This window comes from Terrapene carolina, unplaced genomic scaffold, assembly GCF_002925995.2.
Source record: "Terrapene carolina triunguis isolate 2854851 unplaced genomic scaffold, T_m_triunguis-2.0 Scaffold89, whole genome shotgun sequence".
In the NCBI taxonomy this organism is placed as follows: domain Eukaryota; kingdom Metazoa; phylum Chordata; order Testudines; family Emydidae; genus Terrapene; species Terrapene triunguis.
Genome location: NW_020664440.1, coordinates 43,773 through 70,744, shown reverse-complemented (window position 1 = coordinate 70,744; position 26,972 = coordinate 43,773). Strand labels below are relative to the sequence as shown.

At 53.3% G+C, this 26,972-nt stretch overlaps 2 protein-coding genes across 7 annotated transcripts in view; both read right to left on the bottom strand.

The window, feature by feature from the left end:
• QRICH1 (glutamine rich 1) overlaps positions 1–15,901 on the bottom strand; it is a 29,920-nt gene extending 14,019 nt beyond the window's left edge. The window contains exons 1-4 of one of the 6 annotated variants that reach the window (XM_024204877.3): positions 15,815–15,901; positions 13,845–13,905; positions 9,530–9,859; positions 209–1,222 (exon numbers count right to left, since the gene is read on the bottom strand). In XM_024204877.3, coding sequence (XP_024060645.1) covers positions 209–1,222; positions 9,530–9,838 — 1,323 coding nt within the window. In that variant the 5' untranslated portion in view covers positions 9,839–9,859; positions 13,845–13,905; positions 15,815–15,901. Of the gene's footprint in view, positions 1–208; positions 1,223–9,529; positions 9,860–11,913; positions 12,057–13,844; positions 15,289–15,814 lie in introns of those variants that run through there. The other 5 variants (XM_024204875.3, XM_024204874.3, XM_024204876.3 and 2 more) reach the window with 5 other exon arrangements.
• Positions 15,902–23,026: 7,125 nt separating this feature from the next.
• QARS (glutaminyl-tRNA synthetase) overlaps positions 23,027–26,972 on the bottom strand; it is an 18,679-nt gene continuing 14,733 nt past the window's right edge. Inside the window, exons 12-20 of the mRNA XM_026650440.2 lie at positions 26,829–26,966; positions 26,654–26,741; positions 26,432–26,575; positions 26,197–26,301; positions 25,886–25,978; positions 25,196–25,323; positions 24,674–24,740; positions 23,368–23,493; positions 23,027–23,260 (exon numbers count right to left, since the gene is read on the bottom strand). Of these exons, the coding sequence (XP_026506225.1) occupies positions 23,210–23,260; positions 23,368–23,493; positions 24,674–24,740; positions 25,196–25,323; positions 25,886–25,978; positions 26,197–26,301; positions 26,432–26,575; positions 26,654–26,741; positions 26,829–26,966 (940 nt within the window). The 3' untranslated portion in view covers positions 23,027–23,209. The remainder of the gene's footprint in view (positions 23,261–23,367; positions 23,494–24,673; positions 24,741–25,195; positions 25,324–25,885; positions 25,979–26,196; positions 26,302–26,431; positions 26,576–26,653; positions 26,742–26,828; positions 26,967–26,972) is intronic.

Sequence of the window (26,972 nt, the reverse complement as noted above, 5' to 3'; positions counted from 1 at the left end):
TGTCCAAAGTGACTGACATGACACACAGATGCACAGCTGGGGACTGGTCAAATGCTCAGTGACATGCGTAGATGATTGGAATGTAGACATGTAATATTTAGAAGGATCCTGTGAAGCACAGGATACCTGACAGACAGCATCTCTCCCCTCACACCATCAACATGTCATTAAAATCAAGGGCATGCATAACAGAAGCAGTTTTACTCACAGAACAAGTCACTTGTAGCTGCTGCTGCTGCCCCTGCTCTTGGGGTGTGGGCTGCTGTTGCTGCTGCGGGTCCCATATGTGCACTGTCTGAGCTGTATTCTGGTACGTCCCTGCCACGGCCTGCACTGCCACTGGAATGTGGATGTTGCCATTCATGAACTGTGCTGGAAAGAGCGAGTTAGCGATAGTTTGCACCACTTCCTCCTGTGAGTTTTTCACTACAGATGCACCTCCCACCATCTTATCCTTGTCATCCTCCAGCTTCACAGCAGCCAGCGTTGTTGGCGAGCCGCTGACGTGGACAGCATTGTAGGCCTCCTGGGGGATGGCGATGTGGGTTATATTTTGCTGCTGAAGGTCACCACGTGGCTGAGCTGAGTAAACAGGGATGGTCCAAGTCTCTCCAGTGGGGCTAGTAATGGTCCCAGTGGCACTGTATAGGTGGGCACTGTCCACTGTTAATAAGTCCGGCCTTAAAGATACATAACTCTGCTGCTGGCCTTGAGGAATGGCCAACACTGTGGCAACTGGCTGCCCTGAAATAGCATATGACACAGTAATAGGCATATCTACTTTACGCTTCTTCACTGGCTGAAGGACACTAGCGGTGCCGATCCGCCGTTCGCCTTCCCGTGGTGAGCCCTGCTGAGAAGGTGGAGGTGACAGTGCCCCAACTGTCTGGATCTGGATCTGTTGGCCACCAGCAATGGCCTGTCCAGACACAAGCTGGGCCTGGATCTGTTGGTGCTGTATGTGTTCCTCCTGGATCTCAGTGGCCTGGATCTGTTGGGCAGTCTGTACATGCTGCACCTGGATTTGAGCCGCTTGCAGCTGAGATGGGCTAGGGCTCTGAAGAGACTGACTCTGTATTGTCTGGGACGCCTGCTGCTGTGCCTGGCCTTGGATCTGAACTTGGACCTGTATCGGCTGCTCTGAGGCTTGGTGGACAGTGAGCTGGGGAGAGAGCTGCTGGGCAGAGACCTGTTGTGGGGACTGCTGGACCTGGACTTGTACCTATAACAGCAAAAGTTCAATCGTTAGTGCTCAAACACAAGAACTTTAGTTCAATGGTGAGGCCATGAACAGACAATACGGTCTATATTCTAGAGCTCTCCGATGTGCTCACTTTTGTATTAATTTATTATACTAATCCTGATCAACAAGATCCTAGAGGAAGTATAGGAAAAGAGAGAAGCATCTTGCCTAAGGAGATCTCAAAGCGATCTGACAAAGGGAAGGCAGAGTGAATGCTGGATTTCCTCAGCACAATTCATTGCACCTCTCAACTGAAGAAATTCACAAACGGTATCACACACCACTTCCCAAACAACTCCAGTCTATAAAACAGACATCGGGCATCCCAGGAAGCGGAGAATACCCTTCAGAACTGTCAGCACTGATAGAACGTGCACCGTTAGAGACCCAGCCTACCTCATAGCAAATCAACAGAAGGTCACACCTGATGCAAACACATTAATCATAATGAAGGCTGCAAGTTTATCACAGAGGTCATGGATTCCGAGACTTTCCGTGACCTCTGCAGCAGCCCCTGCACCAGATGTGGCTCAGGCAGCCCCATGGGCAGTCTTGGGCCACCGTGCCCCACCCCTGCAGCAGAGTTTGGGTGTGAGAGGGGGAGGGGCATGTGATAGGATATTGGGGCGCTGGGTGGTGCTTACCTGGGGGTGTGGCCAGGCAGCTCTGTGCGCTGCCTCCACCCAGAGCACTGGCTTCGCAGCTCCCACTGGCTGCGGTTCCCCGCCAATGTGCGCTGCGAAGCTGGTGCTCTGGGTGGAGGCAACGCACAGAGCTGCCTGGCCACACCTCCGCCTAGCAGCTGAGTGAGGGAGATGTTGCCGTTTCCAGGGAGCCCCCCAGGTAAGCACCACCCAGAGCTCCCTCATCCCCAACTGTTGCTGCGGGGAAGGGGGGGGGGGAAAAGAAGAAAAGGGAGGGGCAGAGCCAGGTAGAGAGCCAGCGGGGGGTCCCAGGCCGTGCGCCGCCACCTGCCCCACCCCAGCACCAGCAGGGGTCCCAGGCTGTGCGGCACCACCTGCCCCGCCCCAGCACCAGCGGGGGTCCCGGGCCCCCAAGTTTTAGTCACAGGCCATGGTTTTTTTACTGCTCATGATCTGTCCATGACTTTTACTAAAAATACCTGTGACTAAAACGTAGCCTTAATCATAATGCTTGTGTTAACATTCTTTAATATTCACCTTGCTACAAAATGCAAACGTTTGACTCACAAATCTCTCCATCTGTAGGATGCTTCAAGAATGAGGCAATAGGTTTCGTTCCTGCTCAGTTCCCCAAAATCATCATGTCACTTCACACACATAATGGGCACTAACTAAAATAAATTAGGATAACTCTTAGAGGAGGGGTATAGTGTTTATACATAGAAACTGAGGTCGACTTATCTAACCTTGGGACTAAGAGAAGCACTAATTAATGGAAACTCCATGCATCTGAAGAAGTGGGTTTTTTACCCACGAAAGCTTATGCCCAAATAAATCTGTTAGTCTTTAAGGTGCCACCGGACTCCTCGTTGTTTTTGTGGATACAGACTAACACTGCTACCCCCTGATACTGGACACTAATGAATGGGTATCACGTTGGAAGGAATTGCAGACCTCGAACACATTGTGGTTTAAATGAAAGGGACACTTTTAGGTTAAAAATGGCTTTTTGATGTTTTCCTAATTAAGTAACCTTTGCCACAGATTTTCAGAACTGGAGGAATTTTGAGAGTCTAGCTACCTGTTCGTCATTTCCATTTAACTCTGCTTAGACAAGAAGAACATGCTTAATTTCACTTTCAGGTTCTCAGGCATTTAACACCACATTGCATAGTCTTGGTTTGAAATAATGCAAGGGAAGATTTACACCCAAAGAACAATCTTGATTTTTAGTATAGGAAAAAAAAGAATCCTACCTTCCTCTTTCTCCTAAAGCTATGGAGTCAAAACTACCCCAAGGTATCACTAAGGTTCACAGAGAAGCAACTTCACACAGACACACTGATGACATTACATTTCACCATCGTATCTGGAAGAAGCTCAAAAGAGTCTACGCTAACTCCTTCTGCCAGTATCACCAGACAGTCAGTCTCAGGACCGACAGGAATCCAAGATTCAATTATTCTCATTTTAACAGCTATAAATATTCTTCCAGGCCTGTCATTGGCCACATTGGATACTCAGATTAGATGATAGGAAAAACTTTCCAACTATAAGGACAGTTAAGAACAGTAACAGGTTACCAAGGGAGGTTGTCGAATCCCCCTTGTTGGAGATTTTTAATAACAGGTTATACAAACGTGTGTCTAGGATGGTCTAGGTTTACTTGGTCCCCCTCTTGCTGAGGCAGATGGACTAGATGACCTCGAGGTCCCTTCCAACCCTATACTTTTATGAAGCTATGTCCCCCCCCCCCCCCCATCTTCCAATCCCTCTACTGGCTCCGCACTGCACCAAATTAAAACTTGTCCTCATCTTCAAGGCCCTTTACAACTCTGTCCCTCCATACTCATCTGCTCCTGTTACCATACTGCACCCGCCCCATTGCTCTACCAATTATACTAGCCTTGAATGGCCATTTCTCTGCTTGTTCCATAAACATCCACATGATTCTTTCCCAGCACAAGGGGCTGCATGGAACTCCTCACATGAGTTAACCGACAAGGCCACCACTCTCTTCTGCCGCAAATCCCACTTCTATGATGTTTAGAAGAAACCAGGGAACCAATGATGGCCATGGAACACATTATTCGGGGGTAGCAAATTTATTTTAAAGGTTTGACAATCTGGAGCCATCTGGAACCAAGAGCTAAGCTATGTAACTGCATGCTCTTATTTTCCTTATCCTTCCCTCTTATTTGGCCCACCTATTGGATTCAAAATTATACGGTAAGCTCTTTGGGGCATGGACTTCCATTTGCAAAACGGGGATCTAGCACTGACTGGGGACTTTGTTTCTCACTTTTATGTTGTGTGTATTGCAGTAGCACCCAAACAGTGATCCTTACCCAAAACGCCCATTCCCTGAAAAGCTCAGATTTCCAAAAGGTCTTATTAAAATGTTTCAAGGATTCATTTGCAATAACTTAAAAGTTGCCAAGGAAAACTGAGGTAGGCAAGGAGGCATCATTCACAGAACCATTTTTTTACGTCCCCTCCTGTTGAAAAGAGCTGATTCTACTCACAGGAAGTACAACGAACTTTAATCGTTCCTACTGCAGGGCTAGAGCAGTGTGCACCACACTGTAATGCAGATGTGGATTTGATATGATTTCCTACAAGGTAACAAGAATCATTTGGCCTTTTGCCAATAACACAACTTAAAGCTGCATCAATGAATGATCTGACCAGGCAGTTAACTGAAATAGATGAAGTCACACATGGGCTAATGTTTCACAGTTTGTAATTTCTTTTCCTTTATTCACCAATACTCATCTCATCTACAAAAATCAGTCTTTATTGTCCCGTATTTAAAAGAGGCAGAGATAAAAATTTGGGTGGGATTTTCAGAAGCACCTAAGTGCCTTAGAAGCACTTTCAATGGGACTCATGCTTAAGTCATTCAGGTGCTCTTTAGGCTTGGATTTTCAAAACACAATGAGAGATACCTGGACAAAAAACCCCCACCACCCAGCACTATTTTTGCACAGCTACTTAAAATACACTAACTGTACTCAAGCCCTCATTGTAGGGTGGTCCCGATATCAGTGATGCAGAGATACAAATAGGAAGTAAACAAAAAAAGCAATGTTGTTTTCACAGCTTCACACAAAACAAGAAGAATGTGAATGAAAAGCTGATAGGACAAGAATCTTCCAATTTCTCAGAGACCGCCACACAATGAAGGGGTGTATGCTTTAATTGCTGCCCTCTGCGACACTAGAAACCACTCCCAGAATGCTGGATAGATCTCAGTGCACAAAGGGGGGCCTGATCAGGTTGACAGGGTCCCTTACATTTAAAAAGATATTTTGCTCTGTGCTTCATATTCTCAGGGTATCCACTGCTTTCCTTATATTCACTTTTTCAGATCAGAAAGTCTGTTCCATTGCCTTAATGTACACAAAGCTCTGCACCTCTTAGAATCATAGAATATCAGGGTTGGAAGGGACCTCAGGAGGTATCTAGTCCAACCCCCTGCTCAAAGCAGGGCCAACCCCAACTAAATCATCCCAGCCAGGGCTTTGTCAAGCCTGACCTTAAAAACCTCTAAGGAAGGAGACTCCACCACCTCCCTAGGTAACCCATTCCAGTGCTTCACCACCCTCCTAGTGAAAAAGTTTTTCCTAATATCCAACCTAAACCTTCCCCACTGCAACTTGAGACCATTACTTCTTGTTCTGTCATCAGGTACCACTGAGAACAGTCTAGATCCATCCTCTTTGGAACCCCCCTTCAGGTAGTTGAAAGCACTTATCAAATCTTCCCCCCCCATTCTTCTCTTCTGCAGACTAAATAATCCCAGTTCGCTCAGCCTCTCCTCATAAATCATGTGCTCCAGCCCCCTAGTCATTTTTGTTGTCCTCCGCTGGACTCTTTCCAATTTTTCCACATCCTTCTTGTGGAGTGGGGCCCAAAACTGGACACAGTACTTCAGATGAGGCCTCATCAATGCCGAAGAGAGGGGAATGATCACGTCCCTCAATCTGCTGGCAATGCCCCTACTTATACAACCCAAAATGCCGTTAGTCCCCAGGAGAAGGCACTACTTTTATTTCTTATTTCATTGGAGGGGAGTAGGCTCTCTATTACATACTAAGACGACAATCTCCAACTGTAGGAAAGTGCAGCTAGAAAGGTGGCAAGACTGGTTATTTCAAAGCAAAAGCCATCTCCATTCCTAGAAACAGCCAGGGCAGCGCCACCAGCATTTTCCTATTTTAACCCTTGTTTTAGATTCTGATCATATACCTACTGAAATCGAGGGAGAAGAAGAGGAAAGGAGTTTCATTGGCAAGGCCTGAGACAACCTGCTACTCCCCAAGAGCTAAATCCTAACTACTGATATACTAGCATGTCTTGTAAAACTGTTCCTATGTTTGTGTACCCATTATTCCAGACATCCATAGATGTAGAACCTAGGTAAGAGGCAAACCCAGGAAGAAGGGAGGATGACACAGTTAAAGAATCACGCTTAGTGAGCTGCTAATTCTTTACAGCTTCTCCAGAAGCTAAGGAAACCTTCAACATCCTTAACTGTCACCAAACTGACTTAATCTGAACTGAGATACTGAGTGAGGACCCAAGTAACGGGATACTGAACCTATTCCTACTTTGCTTTCCTATCACCATTGCCCCCCACTCCCTCCAATAATAAATCTTCAATATTTTATCCTTCCAACAGCCCTACATTGTAGCAAGCCACTCCCTGCTAGTGTAACCAACACCACTCCTTAAGTGATCCAGTAGGGGCTGCTAGAGAGCAATGCCTGGCCCATACTTCAAAGCATTCCCAAACCTCTCTACTCCTGAGGGCATTCTGTGCCATTAAAAAATTCTGCACACAATATTTTAAAATTCTGAAAATTGTGTGTGTCAAATAAATGTGGCGGCTCTAGCATGGCATTGGGGAGCACAGGCCACTGGCTGCACAGAGGTGGGAGATCACAGATCTCGGAAGGGGGGTCTGGGTATGGGGGGGCTCAGTGGGGGCATCCAGATGAAGCTGATTGGGCCTGGATCAGGGTGGCTCGTTGGGGTGGTCCAGGTACAATGGGGCTCATCGGGGGGGGTTCTGGGCAGATGGGGGAGCAGATCCCTATACAGAGATCCCTCCCTCCTGCAGCTGAGGAGCAATAGGTGCAGGAAGCGAGGGGGGGGAGGGGGGAAGAAGGGAAAAGTTTGCAGAGCTTCCTACAGCCGGGGGAGAAATGTGGGTGGGTTCCAAGCTGTCAGCGTATGACTTTCTGGGTAAAGCTGCCAAAGGAATCCCCAGAGCTATGCTGTTTGGCCCACTGTGTTCTGAAAGGCCCTCGTGTCACTCAGAGCACAGAAGGAAGTGGTTAAGACAACATCTGAGGAGGAGAAAAAGGAACCAAGAGTGACTCCACATAGCATGAGTAGGCTTAGCACTGATGGTTTCAAATGTTGACATTCCCTCCACCAGAGCCTTCAAAAAGTGTTGACTATTGGTGCTTTGGCCAGGGTGAACCAGTGGGCACCTCTCTGTATGTATCTGGGTCAGTTGGACCATTCATAAGACAATCCTACCCTTCTTGGGACTATCAAGATCTTGGAAAGCCATTTCCATGGTGTCTGGTTAGTCTCAACAGGATCCTTGCTGGAGCCCCTCCTTCCTTCCATACTGTATCAGTAGTTTCCAAAAGACACAAGAGGGGTTTCCTTGACCCCAGCTTCAGGCCCTGAAAACATCCTGTAGGGAACCCTGGAAACGGTTTCAAGGGTTCCCTACAGGATATCGTTACAAGAGAATGGCCCCTTTTAGCCTGGGATTTGCATTGAGGTTTTGCACAGGGGCCATGCCAGGGGGTCCATTTTAGGAAAGGTCTCCTACACTCACAGGCTATCAGTCCTTTGCAGGGACAGAGTCCACTGCATAGTCCTTGTGACCCAGGAACCTCTTGATGCCAACTGACAGAGGGCACCAAGGGGATGCATGGGGTTTTACAGGGATCCTCTGGGTCACTTATAGGCATAATAATTCACCAGAGTGGGGCATGTAAGGTCTCTATCGAGAACCAGTAGTCATTGTGAAACACATATACAGGTAATATTCAAGAAGTTATATTTCTGTGCTGAAAATTATGTTCTTAAGGATATGCAAGTTAAGGCAAGTCACCAAGTGGTGATAAATTTTCTCCTGTCAGGTAGGAGGGACGAGATGCTCATCTCTCTCTGGCTGGTCATATGTATATTGTCCGGTGGCCTATCTATAGTCTGAGTCGAATACTAATTGATTCGGTAAAGACAACTAGAAAGCAGCACACAGGAAAAAACATTAGCATGGGGGGATCCTGTTTACAAGTAAAGACAATGGATTGTTGCGGGTATTCCTTTGGGTGCAAAAAGACACCCTTCATCCTTCACTGAGAAGAGATGAACTGTCAGCATGTTCTTTCTTATGAAATGAGGGTCACAACCAACCTGGCTGGAAAACACTGCAAAGACCAGGTAAGCTAATTCATTAGACAAGACAGTATCTGGTTAACTAAATCTAGGTTCTAGAAGGCATATAATGATTTTATTGTACATGTAACCATGTGTTTCAAATACTTTGACTTGCTACTTCTTGAATCTCTATGCAGTACTTCATTAAACAAACTTTCACTTTATACAGATCTGAGTGCTTTGACAATGACAGTGTTTCTTTGGGAGCAGTGGGTCTGTGAATTCAGTGAGTGACTGGTGCATCAAGGGTTTGTCACTCCAGAGGGATGCTTGGAAGGCTCAAAGGTTGGAGTGTGGATATTGCTAACCTGTGGAGAGGGAGTAGAGACTGAGCAGGTCTGGAGGGGAGTGCCTGTTTACCCTGTGGCTTGTTGGGGAGCTGATCCCTGGCAGGCACAGACAAGGCTTCCTCATGCTAAGGGCAGGGGCTAGCAAGGTGCCTCACAACCCTAGATACCCCGGGAAAGCGTCAGAGTTCTCCTCAGACTTTCAGAGAAGTCCTTGCAGATATCACAATCTGGGTTTGAGTGGCCATTCCCAAGGCACAAAACACTTTTCAGGCCCATAAGAAACAGAAAATAGCAGGGCAAGGAGAATGCCTTTCACTTTTGTTAGATGGATCTTACCAGCTTGGGCAAGGCACAAGGTGACCCAAAACCAGCAAAACTTCAAAACAGCCCAAGAACTACAACAATTAAGCCAAAATTATCAGGTGTATCCTACACCTATCTGAACTATTCTATGAAAAGAACAGAAAAATGAGAGGTTGGTTCCATGACTATTCCAGCAAGCAAAGAGAAAATTAATAGGCCACTAGACGGGATGGGGTATTTATAGCCACTTCCTATGAAATGTAGGGTTTGAGGGAGTTGCACACACACCAAAACTGCAACTATTTCTCAGAAAGTTTACACCACCTCATTGCTAGGTATGGAACTGCTCCAATAGTGGGGCTCTGCAGAAGTAATGCCATGAGACATTATCTACCAAACTTCTCATATGAAAAAAGAATAATTCTGATACATGGAAAGCTAGGTGTCCACAGACTAGTGTTCAAATTATTCCTACTTTTTAAAATTCTGACCTGCATGTTGCACATCCCAAATGTAGACACCTGTACCTCTGACTTACAAGTTAATGCATAAATTCGAAATGATAATTCAAAGATGTTTACCTGGACCTGTTGTGGCTGCTGAACCTGTATCTGTTGCTCTTGCTGGGTTTGCTGCTGGACACTGGTTGTAACGGGACAGGCAAGCTCAAGCAAAGATCCGGCCACCTCTGTGCTGTCCGTGTAAATGCAGTTTCCACCTTGTTGATATACCATGGTGGTGGTGGCTGTCTGCTGGAACTCCTGGAGAGCTTCAGGCCCCTTGGAAGCAAGAGAGTCGAGAAACTCCTTCATCCTGTGCTGAGGGATTGTTCGTGCTTTCACACGGATGTATTCTTCAAAGGAAATGGTGTTCTCCAGAGAATTATTCATATTGCAAGGTCCTTAGGATTCCTTAACAAAGGAGAAAGTTAAGACTCTTGTTTCACAACTTTCATAGTCATACAGTACAAGGGTACACATGAAGCCAATGGAGAACATCTTACACACATTGGATTTCTGCGTGACAAACAGAGACAGCCGGAAGCCTTAAGAGACAAATGCTGTAGTTTTACATGCCATTTTATGCAGCTAAGCATTTCTTTAATTAATCCCTTGTTAAGAGTCACAACTGGACACTGCTACCCACCCTTCAGGCTTACTTGCCCTGTATAAAGAGCTCTCTCCAGAGTGTTGTCTCCTGCTGATGACGTATAGTAATGCACTCAGTCCCAGGTCAGACCAGTGCTGAATAGGCTAAATTAACCCTTATTGAATTGTATGTGTTCATTTACAACATGGAATACTATATATAGTATCAAGAACATTTGAGAAGCTATTGCCTAAGGGATTGGTTTATAGCTACAGAAGTGACAGAACCAAGTATCATAACCCATTAGGCAACAAAATAACACTCTGTGGTAACTAATGGGAAGGAGGAGATAGGGAAGTATGAAGTGATAGTATCTCCACATTTACACTGGGATTAGGACTGGGATTATTCTCTCTCTTTGCGGAGCAGAATTTTCAGACTTCTTTAAAAGGACAGGGGACAGAATGCTGAAATCCAAAGATTCCATTAAATGGGCCTGGTGCACCTGGAAAGAAGCAGTGAGGTCTTGAAAAAGTGGACAACAGTAGGCCTCACACTCCTATTAGCAAATATTAGGAGGAAAAAATCAACATGAAGCAGGGTATAGTAGGAAGGACATATATGTAAGGTGAAGAAAGGAAAACAGAGCAAAAGAAACCAACAAGATCAGGGAGAAAGTAAGAGCACAGAGAAAAAAAAACCAAAATGAGGAATCACCCAAGAACAAGATTAACATCTGGGGTATTATCTCACAGGTACTGTTTGAATTGCTGACCTATCTTGTTTAAATACAAGAAGTATTCCTATTTCACTATCACCTTTTCTGTGAGTGTATTCTTGTTCCTATGGCAGTAATAACTTGTGGTGAAGGGTAAACACATTTAGATGGTAACCTTACCACTACTGATGTGGTCATGAAATGCTGTGTGGAGATATGGGGTTGCAGGCACAATTACTGGGATAGGGAACTTTCGATGACTGGGCCTAATTATGTACACAGAAGAAGAGACAGGGACACATACAGATAACACTATATATACACATTATGGTGATTGGGACTACAGAAATAATAGATGAGAAAAAAGAACCTGTACTACATTTCAGCACTGATTTGGTCACAAGAGACTGACTACATTCGTTCAACAAGGTGGCCCAAAGTGTTATTTCTAAAGCAGTGTGCAAGCAAAAGGAGGTTTAGTAATAGGCTGTCAACATTAAGTGCAACAGAGTTCTAGCAATGGGAGCTGGATCAGACCCTAAATCGTTTCTCATTGTTGGTCTGAATCCCACTCCGATCTGGCCAGGCAGCACCACACTCATGACACTACATGCAGGAAGGACTCGGATACAAGTCACTACTAGCACGTGGGTCAGGCTTGCAGTCAAAGAGGTATGGATCTCAAAAGGCAGAGAATGTGTGAGAGGCAATTCTTGCAAAACAGAACTTATGGGACCTTAAAAATAAGTGACAAGTGTCTGCAATGGGTTCCTGTGGAAAAATCTAAGCAATTATAGTGAACACAACTATACTGTTGTGCTTACACAAATAAAAAGTACAAGCTTACATTATTCACTTATTTAAGAGAAGGATGTTAATACAGAATAGCTGCATTTGCCACCGTACTTCGGCCACAATGTTTTATAACCCAGCATGCAGAAGCTTCCATACAACTATCTGATAATCGGGGGGGGGGGGGAAAAGAGGGGGAGATTAAAAAAATATCTGTCTTTCACTGAAGTTACACTTGGACAAGCTTTCTAACCAGCTCTACACGTGACACACAACTAACGAAGCTATTCATGTCACTGCCGACTCAGTGACAAGTTTCCCCAGAAGCCACCAAGAACACACTCCAAACATCTTTAAACAGTTTACCTTCTCTCAGGAAGAAAACATTTGACACTATCTACACCCATGCTGAAACCAGCATGAAACCCTGGCCTTGCGAATATGTTTTCAGTGCTGCAGCAGACCACCAGGCCTTCATCAACAAATTCTGAAATGAGTATTAAACCTCACTGAAAGAAAACAGAAACCCAGGATGATACTTTGAAGTAGAGAATTGTTAAGTTTTCCATGTTTGCGTGTGTTTGGTTGGAATTTAAGCCTACTGAAGTTTGCAGAGATTTGGCCTGAGTACCTTGACTAAGATTTTCAGACGTGAATAGCGACTTTGGGTGCCCAATTTGAGATGCATTAAACGGGCCTAACTGTCAGAAGGCAGGTGCTCAGCAATTTTGAGAGACTCCTCTCAAATGTCTCAAGGTTGGCACCCAAAAACCGACCACCCCCGCCCCCAAAAAAATCTCTAGTTACTTGTGAAAAATCTTGATCCTCGTGCTGGAAGCAGTTTTCACATATACAGCTGACTGCTCTGTGGCAGAGCTTAAAAACCAAAAGCAAAAAAACCCACAACCCAGAAATCTAGATCTACTAGTACAGGCAGATAAAAAATAAGGAGGGACCCACCACCACTGAGGTCTAGGGGCTTGAGAACCAAGGTGCCATCCATTACTTCCAACAGCTGAGGAAGTAGAACAAGTGCTGGGATTCTTACTTACTGTCCCTTGACCTGACTCAGGTGTTCAGTCTCTCAATTAGCTTCTGACTAGTAGTCAGCTGAAATCAGAAGCCCACTTTTACTTCCCCTACAGTCAGCTGGAAGGAAGTTTCCTTTTCCTCTCCCTCCCAATCCCAGAGCCTCCTGACAGCTGTTCTACTAAGTTCTTACACTGCATTTATCACTGTGGTATCTAAGCACCTTCGGAGTATTATCGAATATACATATTATCCAGAGTGCATGGCACTAGTCATGGACCAGCACCCCCTTATGTTAGGCACTGTACAAACAGAACAAAGATGGTCCTTGCACCAAAGAGTAGGGGAGTCTCTGCTATTCTACCTCTCCCAACGTCCTGAGAGATTGGGAAAGAGGCAGACTGGAATCTCAAGTGCTCCATTCCTAGTCTCCCTTTTTATTTAGAGAGAGAAATTAAAAACAAGTCTCAGTTTTTCTAAGCAGCAGCCCAGCTAAACTGACAACCAAATTCTTGTCCATTTCAAGGCTACCTACATAAATATGGAACTGCAGTAGTTAAACTGATCAGGATCTTGTTAGTTTCACTCTTCTTCCCCTTGGCAAAAGTATGAGCAATAGCAGAGGTATTAGTGCTGGTTGTAGATTCAGGAAGGTAACATGTATTGAAGCCTTCTTTTTCCATTGTAATGAGCAGGAGTTTAAAAAACAAAGTACAAAAAGGACTAAGCCTCCCCCCTCGACCACCTAACATACCACCTCCCTCAGGCATATTTATTACTCAGCATCAACAAATAGATTTTTATTTTTTTAAATAAAAACCTGTACAGGTTTCCAAGCACACACTTAATATAATTCTCTTTATGGAAAGTTAGTATTGCATTCAACAGCAAAAAAAATATTTTATACTAGAACGTACGCAAATTTATAATAGCAGGCAGGCAAATACCTTTACCATTAGCTATTAAAATATCAGGATGGATCAGTTTATGCACTCAGTTTATCCATTATGTACAGTCCATTTCAAAATGAAGTGAATACTCATCACTGCTAAAACTTGGCAGAATGCATTTTTAAACTGTCCAGCAAAGGTTGCTGCTTGGATACATGGATATAATTCCTCCCTTTTCAGCTTAATTGCATTTTCCACTAAATAGGATCTGGAAAATAGTTCAAGTTCATGAGCATAAGTGGTTAGTTCATAAAACTTAGACTAAAGATACTGAAAATGTACACACAGATTTGCAGCAGGTGGACTATCTGGACTCACCAGTCACCATGTTGCAGGTATTTCTGCTGCACTTGTCCTGAGCTCTTAGACTTGTAACATTCTGGAGAAGACAGAACAAAGAAGCCCTTTCTATCCCCAGTTTTTTTTTCTTTTCTTTTTTTAAAGTTAAATTGTATTTTAAAAAGAGACTTAAGAAAATGAAAAACACAAAATGAATATAATCATAATAATGCTACACCCTTAATAGATAGTTCCTAACTAATTATTACAAGACATGCCCAATTCCTAACCAGTTTGTTTTACTTCCAGATTTTAAGAACATGTATTAAAACAAACAGATCTCCATGTACATCTTTTGTAGAGTTCAGAATGTTCTTCTCTGAGACAGAGACCTGTGCTGGAACTGACATAACACTTTTCAATGGACACTGGAGTTATTGAAACTTAGAACAAGGCAGCAGTGGGGGAAAAAAATATTGCCATAAGGTCCAGAGGCCTTTTCTTGCTCCTTTCTCCTCACAAGTGTTCAAGGTAGAATAGAGTAACTAGGCAGAGCTGGGGACCAGTAGTCCAATTAAGGCTCTCTGAGGAGATAACAAAAACTAAAAAAAAAAAGAGTCAGTGTTAAAGGGGAAGAAGGCTAAACTCCATACACATCTGTTAAATGGTGGGTTACACCTCAAGACTTTTTTAAACCCCTCTTAATTTAGCTATGTAAAATATCTGCTTCTCTTGCTGCAGCTAACAAACACAAAACTGTAAACAGACTTGACTAGTACTTTACTGAACCACTCACCCACTTTACAAAATATACTAAGGTTTTGTGCAATGCAGCAAAACTTTCTTAAGAGACCACTCAAGAGCCTGACCCATCAGGTGCTTACTGGAGATGTTCTCCAATAAATGAGCAGCAAGCTGGTACTCAATTTGCAGAGGTCTCCTAGGACAGGAGATTGCTTAGTAAGGTTGATCTCGTGAACAGTTTTCACCGCATATAAGCAACTTTTAAGCAACTACGACCTTTGCTTTGTCTCTAAAATAGAGATGTCTGGACTCAGGAGCCTCAGCGCTTTTCCAAGGCTCTGAATAGACAAGGCCTGGTCTGAAGATCTACTGTATATCTCCGCTTGACGTTCCCTAAAAGCGAGAGCGGGCCCAGCTGCGCTGTAGCAGTGCCTGGGGTGGATACACAACTTCCAGGCCAGAGAAGTCTGGGGTCAGCCAGAGCTGCGGACAACTGGCCAGCCCCACGCCCGGGGCAAGATGCTGGGACGGACAGGGCAGGAAATGACAGTCACTCAGGCAGGAGCTCTAGCCCCTTGCGGGCCCGTGACCAGACCCCTCGGCCGGGCTCGGGGGCCGGGCGCTCCCGGGGGGCCGCCCGCCCGGTGGGGTCCTGCGCAGCGGCCCAGCAGAGCCGCTCTCCAGCTGCACACGCCGCGGCGGCAGCAGGCCCCGCACCAGCCGCTCTCGCCCCCAGCGCAGCCCGGAGAGCGGCCGCCCGCCCGCCCGCCCCCGGGACGGGACACTCCCGCGCCCGGCCGCAGCATGTCCGGGGCGGGGGAGCCCCCCCTCCCCCCAGCCGCTGGGAGACGAGCGCGCCCCCGCCGCCGGGAGCGAGCGGCCCCGTGCGCGCGGCCGGGAGCAACAGCGGCGCAGGAAAGGGCCGCCCCGCGGCTGGGAGAGGGGAGGGGGAAGGACACGGGGACGCGCCCGGGGCGAAGAGAGGGCGGGGACGCGCCCCTCCTCTCACGGGAGGCCAACGGGCCTCGAGCGGGCCCACGGGGTCTCGGTTCGCTGCGCGCTCCCGGCAGCGCCACACAACAAACGGGCCCGCGCCGGACTCCTCGGGCGCGCGCCTCCCCGGCGGGGCCGCGCCGCCCCCGGAACCACCGCCGCCTCCCCCCGCGTGAGGGGAGGCCCCGCCCAGCCCAGCCGCCACAGCCCGTCTCCCCCGGCCCGGCAAAGCCCGCTCCGCCGCAGCTCGGCCCGGGCCGGCCCCGCCTCACCCTGGCCCCGCCGCCGCCTCGCTCCGCCACCGCCTCGGCCCGACTCTTTTCCCCTCACAGCTCCCTGGGCGCCATCTTACATTCAACCCCCCGCAGCCAATCAGCGCTCAGCCCCGGCCTCGCGAGAGCGCGGCCGCCAAGCCCCGCGAGAGCTCCGCGCCCGGAGCCGCCCCGCGCCTTAAAGGGGCCGTGCCCCGGGGCTGGGCTCTTGGCAGCGGGTGGGGGCGCTGGGCTTCGCCCTGCCTGCTGATAGCGCCCGTGGGCCCCTTGGCCCCGCCCAGCGTGGGGCAGAATCCAGAGCCCCCCTCACCGCAGTGGGGCTGGGGGCCCCCTCCAGGCTTTGGGCCAGGCCCAGCGCACGGCGCTGCACAGCCCCTGCACCCGCATGTGACACAGCCCGGTCATTAACCACCCTGCCCTAGAGAAAGCACCGGCCCGGGCCCCCGAGACAAGGCCAACAGTGGGCAGGTGGCTGCGAGCTCAGCCTGTCCCCCGCCACCCCCAGCTCCGGTTCCCGTGAACGCTTTTAACCCAATGTTCACAGAGAGCTTTAAAATGGGAGAACCTGAACGTGTGGCGCAGGCGGGGGAAGGGAATGTCATTTCTTACCCAGAACAGAAGGCTGCCTGTGGTTTAGTTTCTTGCTCTTGGGATCAGACTGGTCTCAACGTACATGGGATGCTCAGTAGTAACTAAATGTTTAGTTCTGCTTGCCAGCCCCGGGGCGGCAGAATGGCCTAGATGACCTTTTGAGGCCCCTTCCAGCCCTGCATGTCTATGATTTAACACCTTCTCCCCACACCCTTCATGGCAGACAAGACAGATATGTGAGAAATGCAGACTGAAAGTTGACTTTTCCCCTATAAAGTCAAGTAACATCCTGTCCTTTTAAGATGAAGTCAAGCCCGTAGGACGATGAAAGAAGAAGAATTAAAAACAAATAATAGGCCCGCAACTACAGAGGCAGTCTCCTGTGCCCTCACCGATCCGACAACAGGAGCAGGGCCCAGTGTGATGCAGTCCAGGAGTGACAGGTTTCAGACTGGCAGCCGTGTTAGTCTGTATCTGCAAAAAGAACAGGAGGACTTGTGGCACCTTAGAGACTAACACAGTTATTTGAGCATAAGCTTTCGTGGGCTAAAAAGGGCAATACAGAAGTCCTCTGGCAGCAGTTTTTTATTTCAGTCAAAGCAAATGCCCAGTGAAAGTTTTGACAATTAGGAGAGTAGCTGTGAATGGAATTCAGAGAGGAAGAAGGAAAAGTGCTGACCACTATGGATGGAGCTGGCTAAACAGCTCCATGGAAGAGGACAGAGGCAGGAGATACTGGGTCCCATTGGCAGGAGAGAAAGAGCAGCTCTGGCTGCACTCAGGCAAAGGGAATAAGATCAGGAGCTGTAGAAATACAAGATGAATGGGTTTTTTGGAAGCCACAGTTCTATTACCAGTTGAAGCAGCCATGATATTAGCAAGGCTTAGAGATAACATCCACACCTGCTGGAGAGAAATGCGAGACCACTCTGTCTAGAATATTCACAGCTGAGCAGTGGAAGGATACATGGATTTCACAGTCACTGTCAATAATGGAAACAAAACACTGACAGGTCAAATCAAATCGTCTGGGGCAGGAGAATGCATCAGAGAAGCTTCCAGCCTTTCCAAAAGCAAACATTGCTTCACAGCACTTCGGAATGCTGCTTTGGAGGAGAGCGTTGTGTGGTTTGTATGATTGGGAAGCGACTTTGTCATGCCCTCTCTTCTCACTGCTGAGCTCTTCCCCCCTCAGGATAAACTCTAGTGTTACAGAACAGGAGCAACTTCCAGCACACACCCCAGGCACTGCAGTGGGCTTGGGAAGGGCTTGTCCCCCCAGCAGCTAAGCCAGGAGGTGCTCCACCTAGCAGGTATTATCTTTAGTGGGCCCAGAGTTGTGAGGGGGACATGCAGCTGCCTGAAAACTGTCCCTGTCTCCCAGGCATCACCTGTTGGAGCCCTGCAGCTAGCATGCTCTCCCTTTGCTTCTGGGCTTTGGGAGCAGTACCCTGGGCTCTGCAAGGCAGCACTAGGCCTGACCATTCACAATGCAATGAGTTAGACAGGGTCTGTGTGGACAGAATGTGGAAGGACAATCACAAAGAGGGATTTGATTGGTCCAAGTATCTTAACTCCCCTCCCTGCTACAAGGCAGCCAGGCTGGGTGAGTTGGAAAGCAAATGGTTAATTGCTTCATTAAAACACACGGCAACATCCCACACACGAGGGAGTTTAAAGACTAGCAAGTGAGACTGGGTAACCCAGAGATGAAGAGAAACACAGGGCTAATTCAGCCCTTGAGTAACTCCGTTAACTGAATGGAGTTACACCAGGGATTACACTGGCCCACTGTTTAGCATCTGTTCAGTGGTTTCCATTGGCGGTGACCTGCTAACACCTTCCTATGCTTTGTTACAGCTCGGCTCTAGGGAGCTCAGCACAGCTGTTGTGGCCTAGAGCAGGCCAGGAAGAGTGAATTTAGCTGTGGGTACTTCTGCCTTGGGTTGGAGAACTGAGTTGTGCAGGGCCCTGTGCAAACCCAGACTCTCCTTATCAAGGAGCAGAAGCCCTAAGGGATTCTCACAGGCAGCCCACAGTGATGAAGTCTCCTTACAGACAAGCTATAGGCCAGAAGAGCAATTTCTGCCCCAGTGTCAGCCTGGGAGTTGCACACACACACACAGCAGCCCTGGTTATGGCTGTGCAGAGCAGAGCATTTCACTTAACCCCCCAGCACAGCCGACCCGAGAGTCAGAGGACAGACTTTTAGCTGGCAAAAGGAAACGGAACAGCAGGCCCTGCCTATGGCATCTACCCCATCCACATGAGAGGATCTTCCAGCAGTCAGTTGCTAAGTACAGGACCCACAGGCTACCAGGGGAGAATGAGCCTCCCCTCCCCATGTAGGCCCTGTGCGCTCACTTTCACTCCCGCACAGACCCAGTGGGGAAAGCGAGGGCTAATTGTAAGCAGCTGGGCCCAGGAGCTAGTTCTGGGCGGTGAGAGTCCAGGGAGTCACCTCCAGGTTCCAGCAGGCGCATTCACTCCATCTGCCCAGGCTCAGGAAGATGTTAGCGACGCCATGGCAAGGAGATGCCCACAGCAGCCTTGGAGCTTTGTGCCACTCTGGACCTGTGCAGACGCTATCAAAGGTCCTTCTATGGCCTCATCGCCGTGGTACCTGGGCACCTCCCGACTCCAACGCACCGAACCTCACGCCCCCGGGGGAGGTCAGGCTGGACATCATCCCCACTGACAGATGGAACTGAAGCCCAGAGCCTTCCATAAGCTTAAAGAAAAACCTCCCTGGCTCAAGGATGTGGGCCTAAGCCGCTTTCCCAGCCACGCAAGGCCTTGGGTAGAGCCAGGAACTAAACCGAAAGGTCAGTCCTAGGCGAGTGCCCGGACCCGGGGCCATCCTTCTCCAGACCAGCGCCTGGCAGCCTGTTCTCTTTGTTCCTTCCCCCAGGATCTCTCCTGCCACTGGAAGTGGGGCACTTACTCCCTCTCTGCGGCGGGCCCAGCCTGCCAGGAGCAGGCCCCCAGCCCACGCACCGCTGCTGGCTGTGGTGCCAGCGGGTGACCCGGGGTGAGGGTGCCCAGAAGAGCTGAGCAGGGCAGAGGCTGTTAGGAGATGGGGGGCTTGTTAAGGCACATCCTGCTCCGGCCAGTGCATCCCCGCTGGGTGCAGGGCCAGGGCTGCTGGAGGGTCCCCCCACACCAGCCGGGGCCCAGGCTGCTCCCTACCTCTCCTCACCCCACCCCCGTTACCCACAGGCAGGCCCCGGGGCTGGGATCCTTGGAATGCGCCGAGCCTGAGCCGGGCTCCCGTTGTAAGTGTTAACTGTCCTGAGCCCTGCCCCCGTTAGCATCATCCGCTCCCCCCAAACCATGGCCCGGCCTGGAGACCCCACCGCGGCCGCTGGAAACTGACCCAGCGTTAATTCCCCTCCCTGTCCAAACTCGCCTCTTTCCCTGTCTGCCTGGCATCAGCTTCCAGCCCCAGGGCTGGGTTCCCCTTCGCTGCCGGAGCCAACAGCCCATCGCCCACGATTTGTTCCCGTGGGGCAGGGACAGGCTGGGCTCCCTCGCCCCGGGCTGGCTCGTGGGGGCGCTCACCAGACTGAGCCCCTCGCCGCTGTCACTGCAAGGCAGGTTTCTAACCCTTTCATCATCTCCTGGCTCTGCTCTGAGCCCTCTGCCATTTATCAACGTCCTCCTGGCATTGTGGGCACCAGACCTGGACCCGCAGCACATCAGTGCGACATACACAACACACAGTCAACCTGTAGAACTCCTTGCCTGGGGATGTTGTGAAGGCCAAGACGATAACAGGGTTCAAAAAAGGAGCTAGAGAAGTTCATGGAGAATAGGTCCCTCAATGGCTATTAGCCAGGATGGGCAGGGATGGTGTCCCTGGCCTGTTTGCCAGAAGCTGGGAATGGGCGACGGGGGATGGATCACTTGACGATTCCCTGTTCTGTTCATTCCCTCTGGGGCACCTGGCATTGGCCACTGTCGGCAGACAGGTTACTGGGCTAGATGGACCATTGGTCTGACCCAGTCTGGCCGTTCTCATGTTCTAGATGTGTACACTTACATGTAGCTGTATTCAAACAGTGTTACCAAGTGACCCAGATCGCTCCGTAGCGAGGAGCTGTCCTTTGCCCTAGTTACCACTCCCCCAATTTTTGTGTTATCTGCAAACTTTATCAGTGATGATTTTGTGTTTTCTTCCAGGTCATTGACAAAAATCTAGTGATCCCTGCAGGACCCCGGGAAACAGACCTGCCCTGTGATGCTTCCCCAGCTAGTTACATCTGGAGACTGAGCCGTTAGCCAGTTCATAACCCGTGATGCGGGGGCCATGGGAATGTTACCTTTTTAACGTGCTGCTACCTCAAAGCCTTACACTGTTACCTTCATCGTCAGCCTTGCCGTCTCATCCTAAAGGAGATCCTGTCAGACAAACTTGATATATGCTCCATAAACCCATCCTGAGTTGCATTCATTACATTACCCTCCTTTGGTTGCTTAGTAATGGAGACCCGGAGCAGTTGTTCCATGATCCTGCCTGGGGTCGCTGTCAGGCTGACACCCCAGTTACCCCTTTGAAGACTAGGCACATTAGCTTTCTGCCCAGCTTCCAGAATGGCCCCAAGGAGCCACTGGCCAGACATGGGCTTGGACCCAACCAGATGCCCCAGGCACATGCAAACAGGAGCCCTGGAGCAGGCTGGGCCCGGCCGGCTTTCAGGACACAGGTAAATGCCACCCTAAGTAACTTGGCCTCTCCCTTCCTCCCACCCCTGTCCTGCTGCAGGGCCCCTGGCTTCACCCTGCTCCTCCTCCCCCTTTCACGTCCTTCCCCTCCTGAGAACTGCCCCTGGCGAAGGCCTGGCCCTGGGGGGCATCGCTGCAGTGTGGTTCACGCCCCAGGAGAACCTGGCACCCCATGACCCTCACCCAGTGCTGTAAGCAGGCTGCCCACAGCTCCTCCCCATGGTGTTCCCCCTCACTCCTGGGCACCAGGTCTGCAGCCCTGGCCCCATGCAGAGTTTTTAGTCCGTTCCCCCAGCCAGCTGCTTGGTTCCATCTTCACTCCACCAGGCCACATGGCATAGGCAGTGCCTGGCTCCTGGGCCCCTGGCCCGGCACAGCTGGGTGCTGCTGGGACACCCCCACCCACACTTGGGGATTGGAGCCCTGGGTGACTCTGCTCCCCACTGAGGCTCATGTGGGCAGCCTAGGCTGCTTCCTCTGGCGGCCGGGTGCCCAGACACTCCCCGCAGCCAGGCATGTCCCGCCCTGCCCTGCCGGCTCCGAGGAGGGGCTGCTGCCAGCAGGCAGGGCTGGGCAGGCCACAGCAGGGACCGGCCCTGGATCGAACGGTGTCGTTAGCTCCCAGCCTCCTGTGGGATGCGACCAAACCTGCCAAGAAGCGACTCTGAAGGCAGAGCTGGGGGCCGGGGGCCAGCCCGCTGCGTGGCTGGAGCCGGGTCCTGCTGGCTGGGCTGCTGTGGCACGTGATGGAGACTTAGCAAGCGGGAAGACGTGACCCAGCCTCGTTCATGGGAACTGCGGGCGGCACCTGTGCCCTCCCAGCAGCATCAGGCTGAGCAGAGGGGCCTCCCCTGCCCCCTTTGGGGGCTGCTTTCTGAGGGAGTATAAGTCCCGCGGGGTGACTGGGGCTGGGCTGGGTCAGGGCCAGGCTCAGGCTACAGGGCTAAACATTGCCGTGTGGATGTTCAGGTTGGGGCTGGAGCCTGAGCAGGGGCCCGGAGCCCGGCTCCATCCGAGCCCAGACGTCTACACTGCAGTTTTATTGCCCCGTAGCCTGGGCCAGCCGCGGCTCAGGTGCTGTGTGGACGTACCCTGAAAATCTCCGTCCCTCACTCGGCCGCTGCCTGGCCCTCCAGTGGAACAGAGCAGCCCGGGGGTGGGGATCCAGGGCCGGCCTGGCCCTTTGAGGGTGCTCTCCGCCTCCCCGAGCCCTCTGGCTCTGGTCCCCAGGGATGACGAGGGGTTGCCGGGGGGTGGCTCTGCAGCCAGCCCAAGGGCTGTGGCCAAGTGCCCTGCTGTGTGGTGTCCTGTGTAAAACCAGGGACATTAGGTTAGGCTCCCCCTAATCTCTGGCCCCCAGCAGGCTGCATGAGTGGCCGTGACCTCACCTTTGACCGGAGTAGCCCCTTGCCCAGGGCCGTGCTGAGCTCTGCAGCCAGGCCTGGCTCCAGCGAGGGGCGGCAGAGAACCCCTCACACACAACCAGTGCCCACTACAGCACTCTGACCCCAGAGCCCCCGCCCACAACAGGCAGCTGGCTGCAGCCCCCTTCCCCCAGAGAGAGGGGCCAGGACCCCCTGCATCCTGCCCCAGGAGGCGGCCCAAGGCCTGGCTGTCCCCTCATGCTGGCTTTAGGGACAGGCAGTAGGAGGGCAGGTTGCGCCTGAGCCCATGAGCCGTTTGGGGGGCGGGGTGGGGGGAGAGGGGCAAGATTCCAGCCCATAAAGCTCGGCACAGCCTGGCACATGGGGCAGGCGGGAAGGGCAGCTCCCCGCGCAGGGCCAGCCTGAGGCTCCTCCCCATGGTTAGGCCTGGGGGGCAGTGAGGTTGGGGGAGCCTCCAGCACAGAGGCCCTTGGGTCCCCGCCCCAGTGACGCAGGCGGGAAGGCAGCTCCAGTGCTCGTTTATTGCGGCGAGATGCGCCAGCCCCGCGGGGTTTGCTTAAGGCAGCTGTGGCCCTCGTGCGTGGGCCGGGCCCTTTGTTCATGGGTCGCACTCTCCCTGTGCCCAGAGGGACCAGGCGCTCCCAGAACGGGTCTGGGCACAGCCAGAGCCATCAAGGCGGCAGCAGCGGCTCCTTCACACCTTGCCGGGGTCCTCCTTCAGCGTCACCGTCCGGTTAAACACCATCTGTGGGAGGAGAGGGAGACTCACTGAGTGAGCCTGGGAGCCCCGGGGCAGGGACACCGGCTGGCCCAGCCCCCAAGAGCCGAGCGACAGAGACCCCAAGGACTCACCTTCCCCTCCGTGCTGTCGGGATCCACCGAGAAGTAGCCCAGCCGCTCAAACTGGAACTTGTCCAAGGGCTTGGCGGAGCAGACGGATCTGTCAGCCAGGGCGCCGTCGATCACGCGCAGCGAGTCCTGCGGAGGGGGCACTGCTCAGCGGCTGGGCCCCCGGCTCACCCCACAGCCAGGGGTGGGCGGCACCGCTCAGCGGCTGGGCCCCCGGCTCACCCCACAGCCAGGAGTGGGCGGCACCGCTCAGCGGCTGGGCCCCCGGCTCACCCCACAGGCAGGGGTGGGCGGCACCGCTCAGCAGCTGGGCCCCCGGCTCACCCCACAGCCAGGGGAGAGGGGCACCACTCAGCGGCTGGGCCCCCGGCTCACCCCACAGCCGGGGGAGAGGGGCACTGCTCAGCGGCTGGGCCCCCGGCTCACCCCACAGCCAGGAGTGGGCGGCACCGCTCAGCGGCTGGGCCCCCGGCTCACCCCACAGCCAGGAGTGGGCGGCACCGCTCAGCGGCTGGGCCCCCGGCTCACCCCACAGCCAGGGGAGAGGGGTACTGCTCAGCGGCTGGGCCCCCGGCTCACCCCACAGCCGGGGGAGAGGGGCACTGCTCAGCGGCTGGGCCCCCGGCTCACCCCACAGCCAGGAGTGGGCGGCACCGCTCAGCGGCTGGGCCCCCGGCTCACCCCACAGCCAGGGGAGAGGGGCACTGCTCAGCGGCTGGGCCCCCGGCTCAACCGAAAGCCAGGGGAGAGGGGCACCACTCAGCGGCTGGGCAACAGGCATGTATGGCCCCAGCCCTGCTGGCACCCCCCTCCCCCCAACAGCCGGGACCTTCCAAGTGACGTGGCAGGGGAGAGCCCAGTGGCAGAGGGAAGGGAGACCCTGGGGGGCCGGCAGGGCAGGCTGCTCAGCTCGGGATCTCTCACTCATCCTGTCTCTAGCCCTGAGCTGCCGGCGTGCAGAGAACCGGGGGAGGTGTGTCCGTATCCCCTGTGCCAATGGCTCCCCGGAGAGGGGGGCTCTCCTCACTCCCCGGCTGGGTGGAACCCGCCCCGGCTCTGCCCAGTGGGTCGTGCTCAGCGCCACTCAGACTCTCCCACTCCGGGACTCCCCCGGCAAGGCCCCAGGCCGCTGGCCCTGCACTCCAGCGGAGACGTCCACACACGGGGCAGCACGTCCCTAGCCAGAGGAGGAAAGCCGCGGCAGTGGCCTGGCTGCAGGGCTGTACTCGGGGCACCTGGCGGGGAACCTTGGCACAGCAGCGAGGCCTGGCTCGCTGGAGCCGAGCCCGCAGCACCTGCCAGCACTCACAGGGTTGAGGTCACTCAGGAATCCAGCTGGCACCTCTGCAGGGTCCTCGGGGTTTTTGTGCAAGAACCTGAAAATAAGACAGGGCCAGTCAGGGCCGGGGCGGGGGCCCCAGGGGCAGGAGTCCCTGGGCTGGAATCCCTTAACTCCCTCCCCAGCCCCCTGCGGCGACCAGCTGCTCAGCCTGGCTGGGTCCTACCCTGTGCCAACCCTCCAGCCACCCTCTGCCGTGCCGGGGGGCCCACTGACCTAGCAGCAGCCACCAGGGCCCAGGCCGCTGCGGGGGCAGAAGCGCCGAGATCTCTGGTGGGTTTCCCAGCAGGCAGGGGCTGGCACCGAGGTGCCTGCGGCTGCCAGGGCAGCTGGCGAGAGCAGCAAAGCTGCTGAAGTGGCAGCTCCGGGTTCACCTGCTTAGTGGAGCTGGGTGCCGCTAGCTGTGCCCAGCGCGTGGCTCCACACAGCAGGGCTGGGGCACCCGCCCCCCGCGCTCCGGGACAGCCCTGAGCCAGCGCCCCCCGTACTCACAGCCGTTCGTAGAGCCGCACTTCACACACCAGCGGCTCCGACACCCAGTGGATGAAGGCTTTGGGCTTCTCCGCAGCGTCCGACTTGGTGCAGGTCACCTCCAGCTCCATCACCTGCCCGCCGGCGTCCTGAGCACGGAGCAAGAGGACGTCAGGGGCCAACGCCACGGCCTCCCGCCTGTGCCCACCACACAGCCAGCCTGGAGAGAAGGGGGCTCTGCCGCATGCCGAGCGGCTGGGGGCTGGAGAGCCAAGGCTACCGGCTGCCTGTGCCGGTTCCTGCCCCTCTGCAGAGCTTCCCGCGGCTCCAGGACAGCAGCTGCGCCCGGCCGGGACTGAGCGCAGGGGAGCAGGCCAGCTCCGGTCTCCTTATCGCAGGGGAGGCCCAGCGACAGCGAGCGACAGCCGAGCCCTCCCCGAAACCCAGGCATCCTGGCTCCTCCCCCGGCCCTCCTCGGAACCCAGGCATCCTGGCTCCCCCCACCCCACCCTCCTCGGAACCCAGGTGTCCTGGCTCCCCCGCCCTCTGCCCAACCACGTAGCTGACCGCGATCGGAAGGAGCGCCCCCTGGCGGTGACGAGGCAGGTCGCACCGGGCCGCCCCCAGGAGCCAGGGCAGGTGGCTGGCACATCAGTGTAACCGCAGGCGACCCCAAGGCAGCGGCAGAGCTGGCCGCTGGCCCCAGCCCACCTTGACGACGTTCTGGACAGCAATGACGTAGCCGGCGTGTCTCAGCCCCACTGGCTGGCCGGGTGCCAGACGCTTGTAGCCTTTGTCCATCACCTGCAAGGGGAGAGCCCATCCCCCGTCAGCCGAGCTCCGTCCCCGTCCCCACCCCCCGTCAGCCGAGCACTCCCGTTTGGTGGCTGGCAGGTGCCCCGACTGACCGGTCCAGCCCCACTCCCTGCATGGACCCCAGCTCCCAGTACCCGTTCCCCCCACGTCCCATTCGGAGGAGCCCTGGAGCCAGGGCAATGCAGGTGGCCCCCGCCCCCGCTCACCTCCCTGAAGTCGCTCTGCTCGATGTAGATGATGGCCTGGAAGGGGACTTTGTGGAAGCCCTTGGTCTCGTCGGCTGGGAAGTTGGGCACAAGAACTTCCAGGGCCTGGCGGGGAAGCAAGCAGGTCAGCGCCAGCAGCGGGACCACGCTGGGCCCCTTCGCGCCCCAGACCTGAAGCCAGGAGAGCCCCTGGCCTACCAGCCCCCAGCGCCCCTCCCCGCGCCGCCAGCCTCACCTTCTGGGTGGGGAAGTTGGTGATGGTGACTCGAAGGGGCTCCAGCACAGCCATGGCGCGGGGGGCACGCTCGTTCAGCACCTCCCGCACGCACGCCTCCAGCAGGTGGGGCTCCATCGTCGTCTGCGCCACCGTCACCCCCACCTGCGGGCACAGGCTGCGCTCAGCTCCCGCCCAGGAGGGGCAGCCAGCGCCCGCCCCCCCCCGCCCCGGGGCACCTACCCGCGCACAGAAGTTGTTGATGGCCTCGGGGGGGAAACCTCGGCGGCGCAGGGCCGTCAGCGTGAAGAGCCGTGGGTCGTCCCAGTCCCTGAAACGGCAACACCGGCCGTGACCAGCAGGGTGCAGCGTGGAGCCTCCCCCGCCCACCCGGCCCAGCAGCCTGTGCAGCCCTCACCTGACGGCGCCCGCCTCCACCAGCCGGATGATCTTCCTCTTGGAGACCACGGTGTAGAGCAGGTTCAGGCGCCCGTACTCCCACTGCACGGGGCAGTACACGCCCAGCGCGTTGCACAGCCAGAAGTAGGAGGAGCGCCTGGGG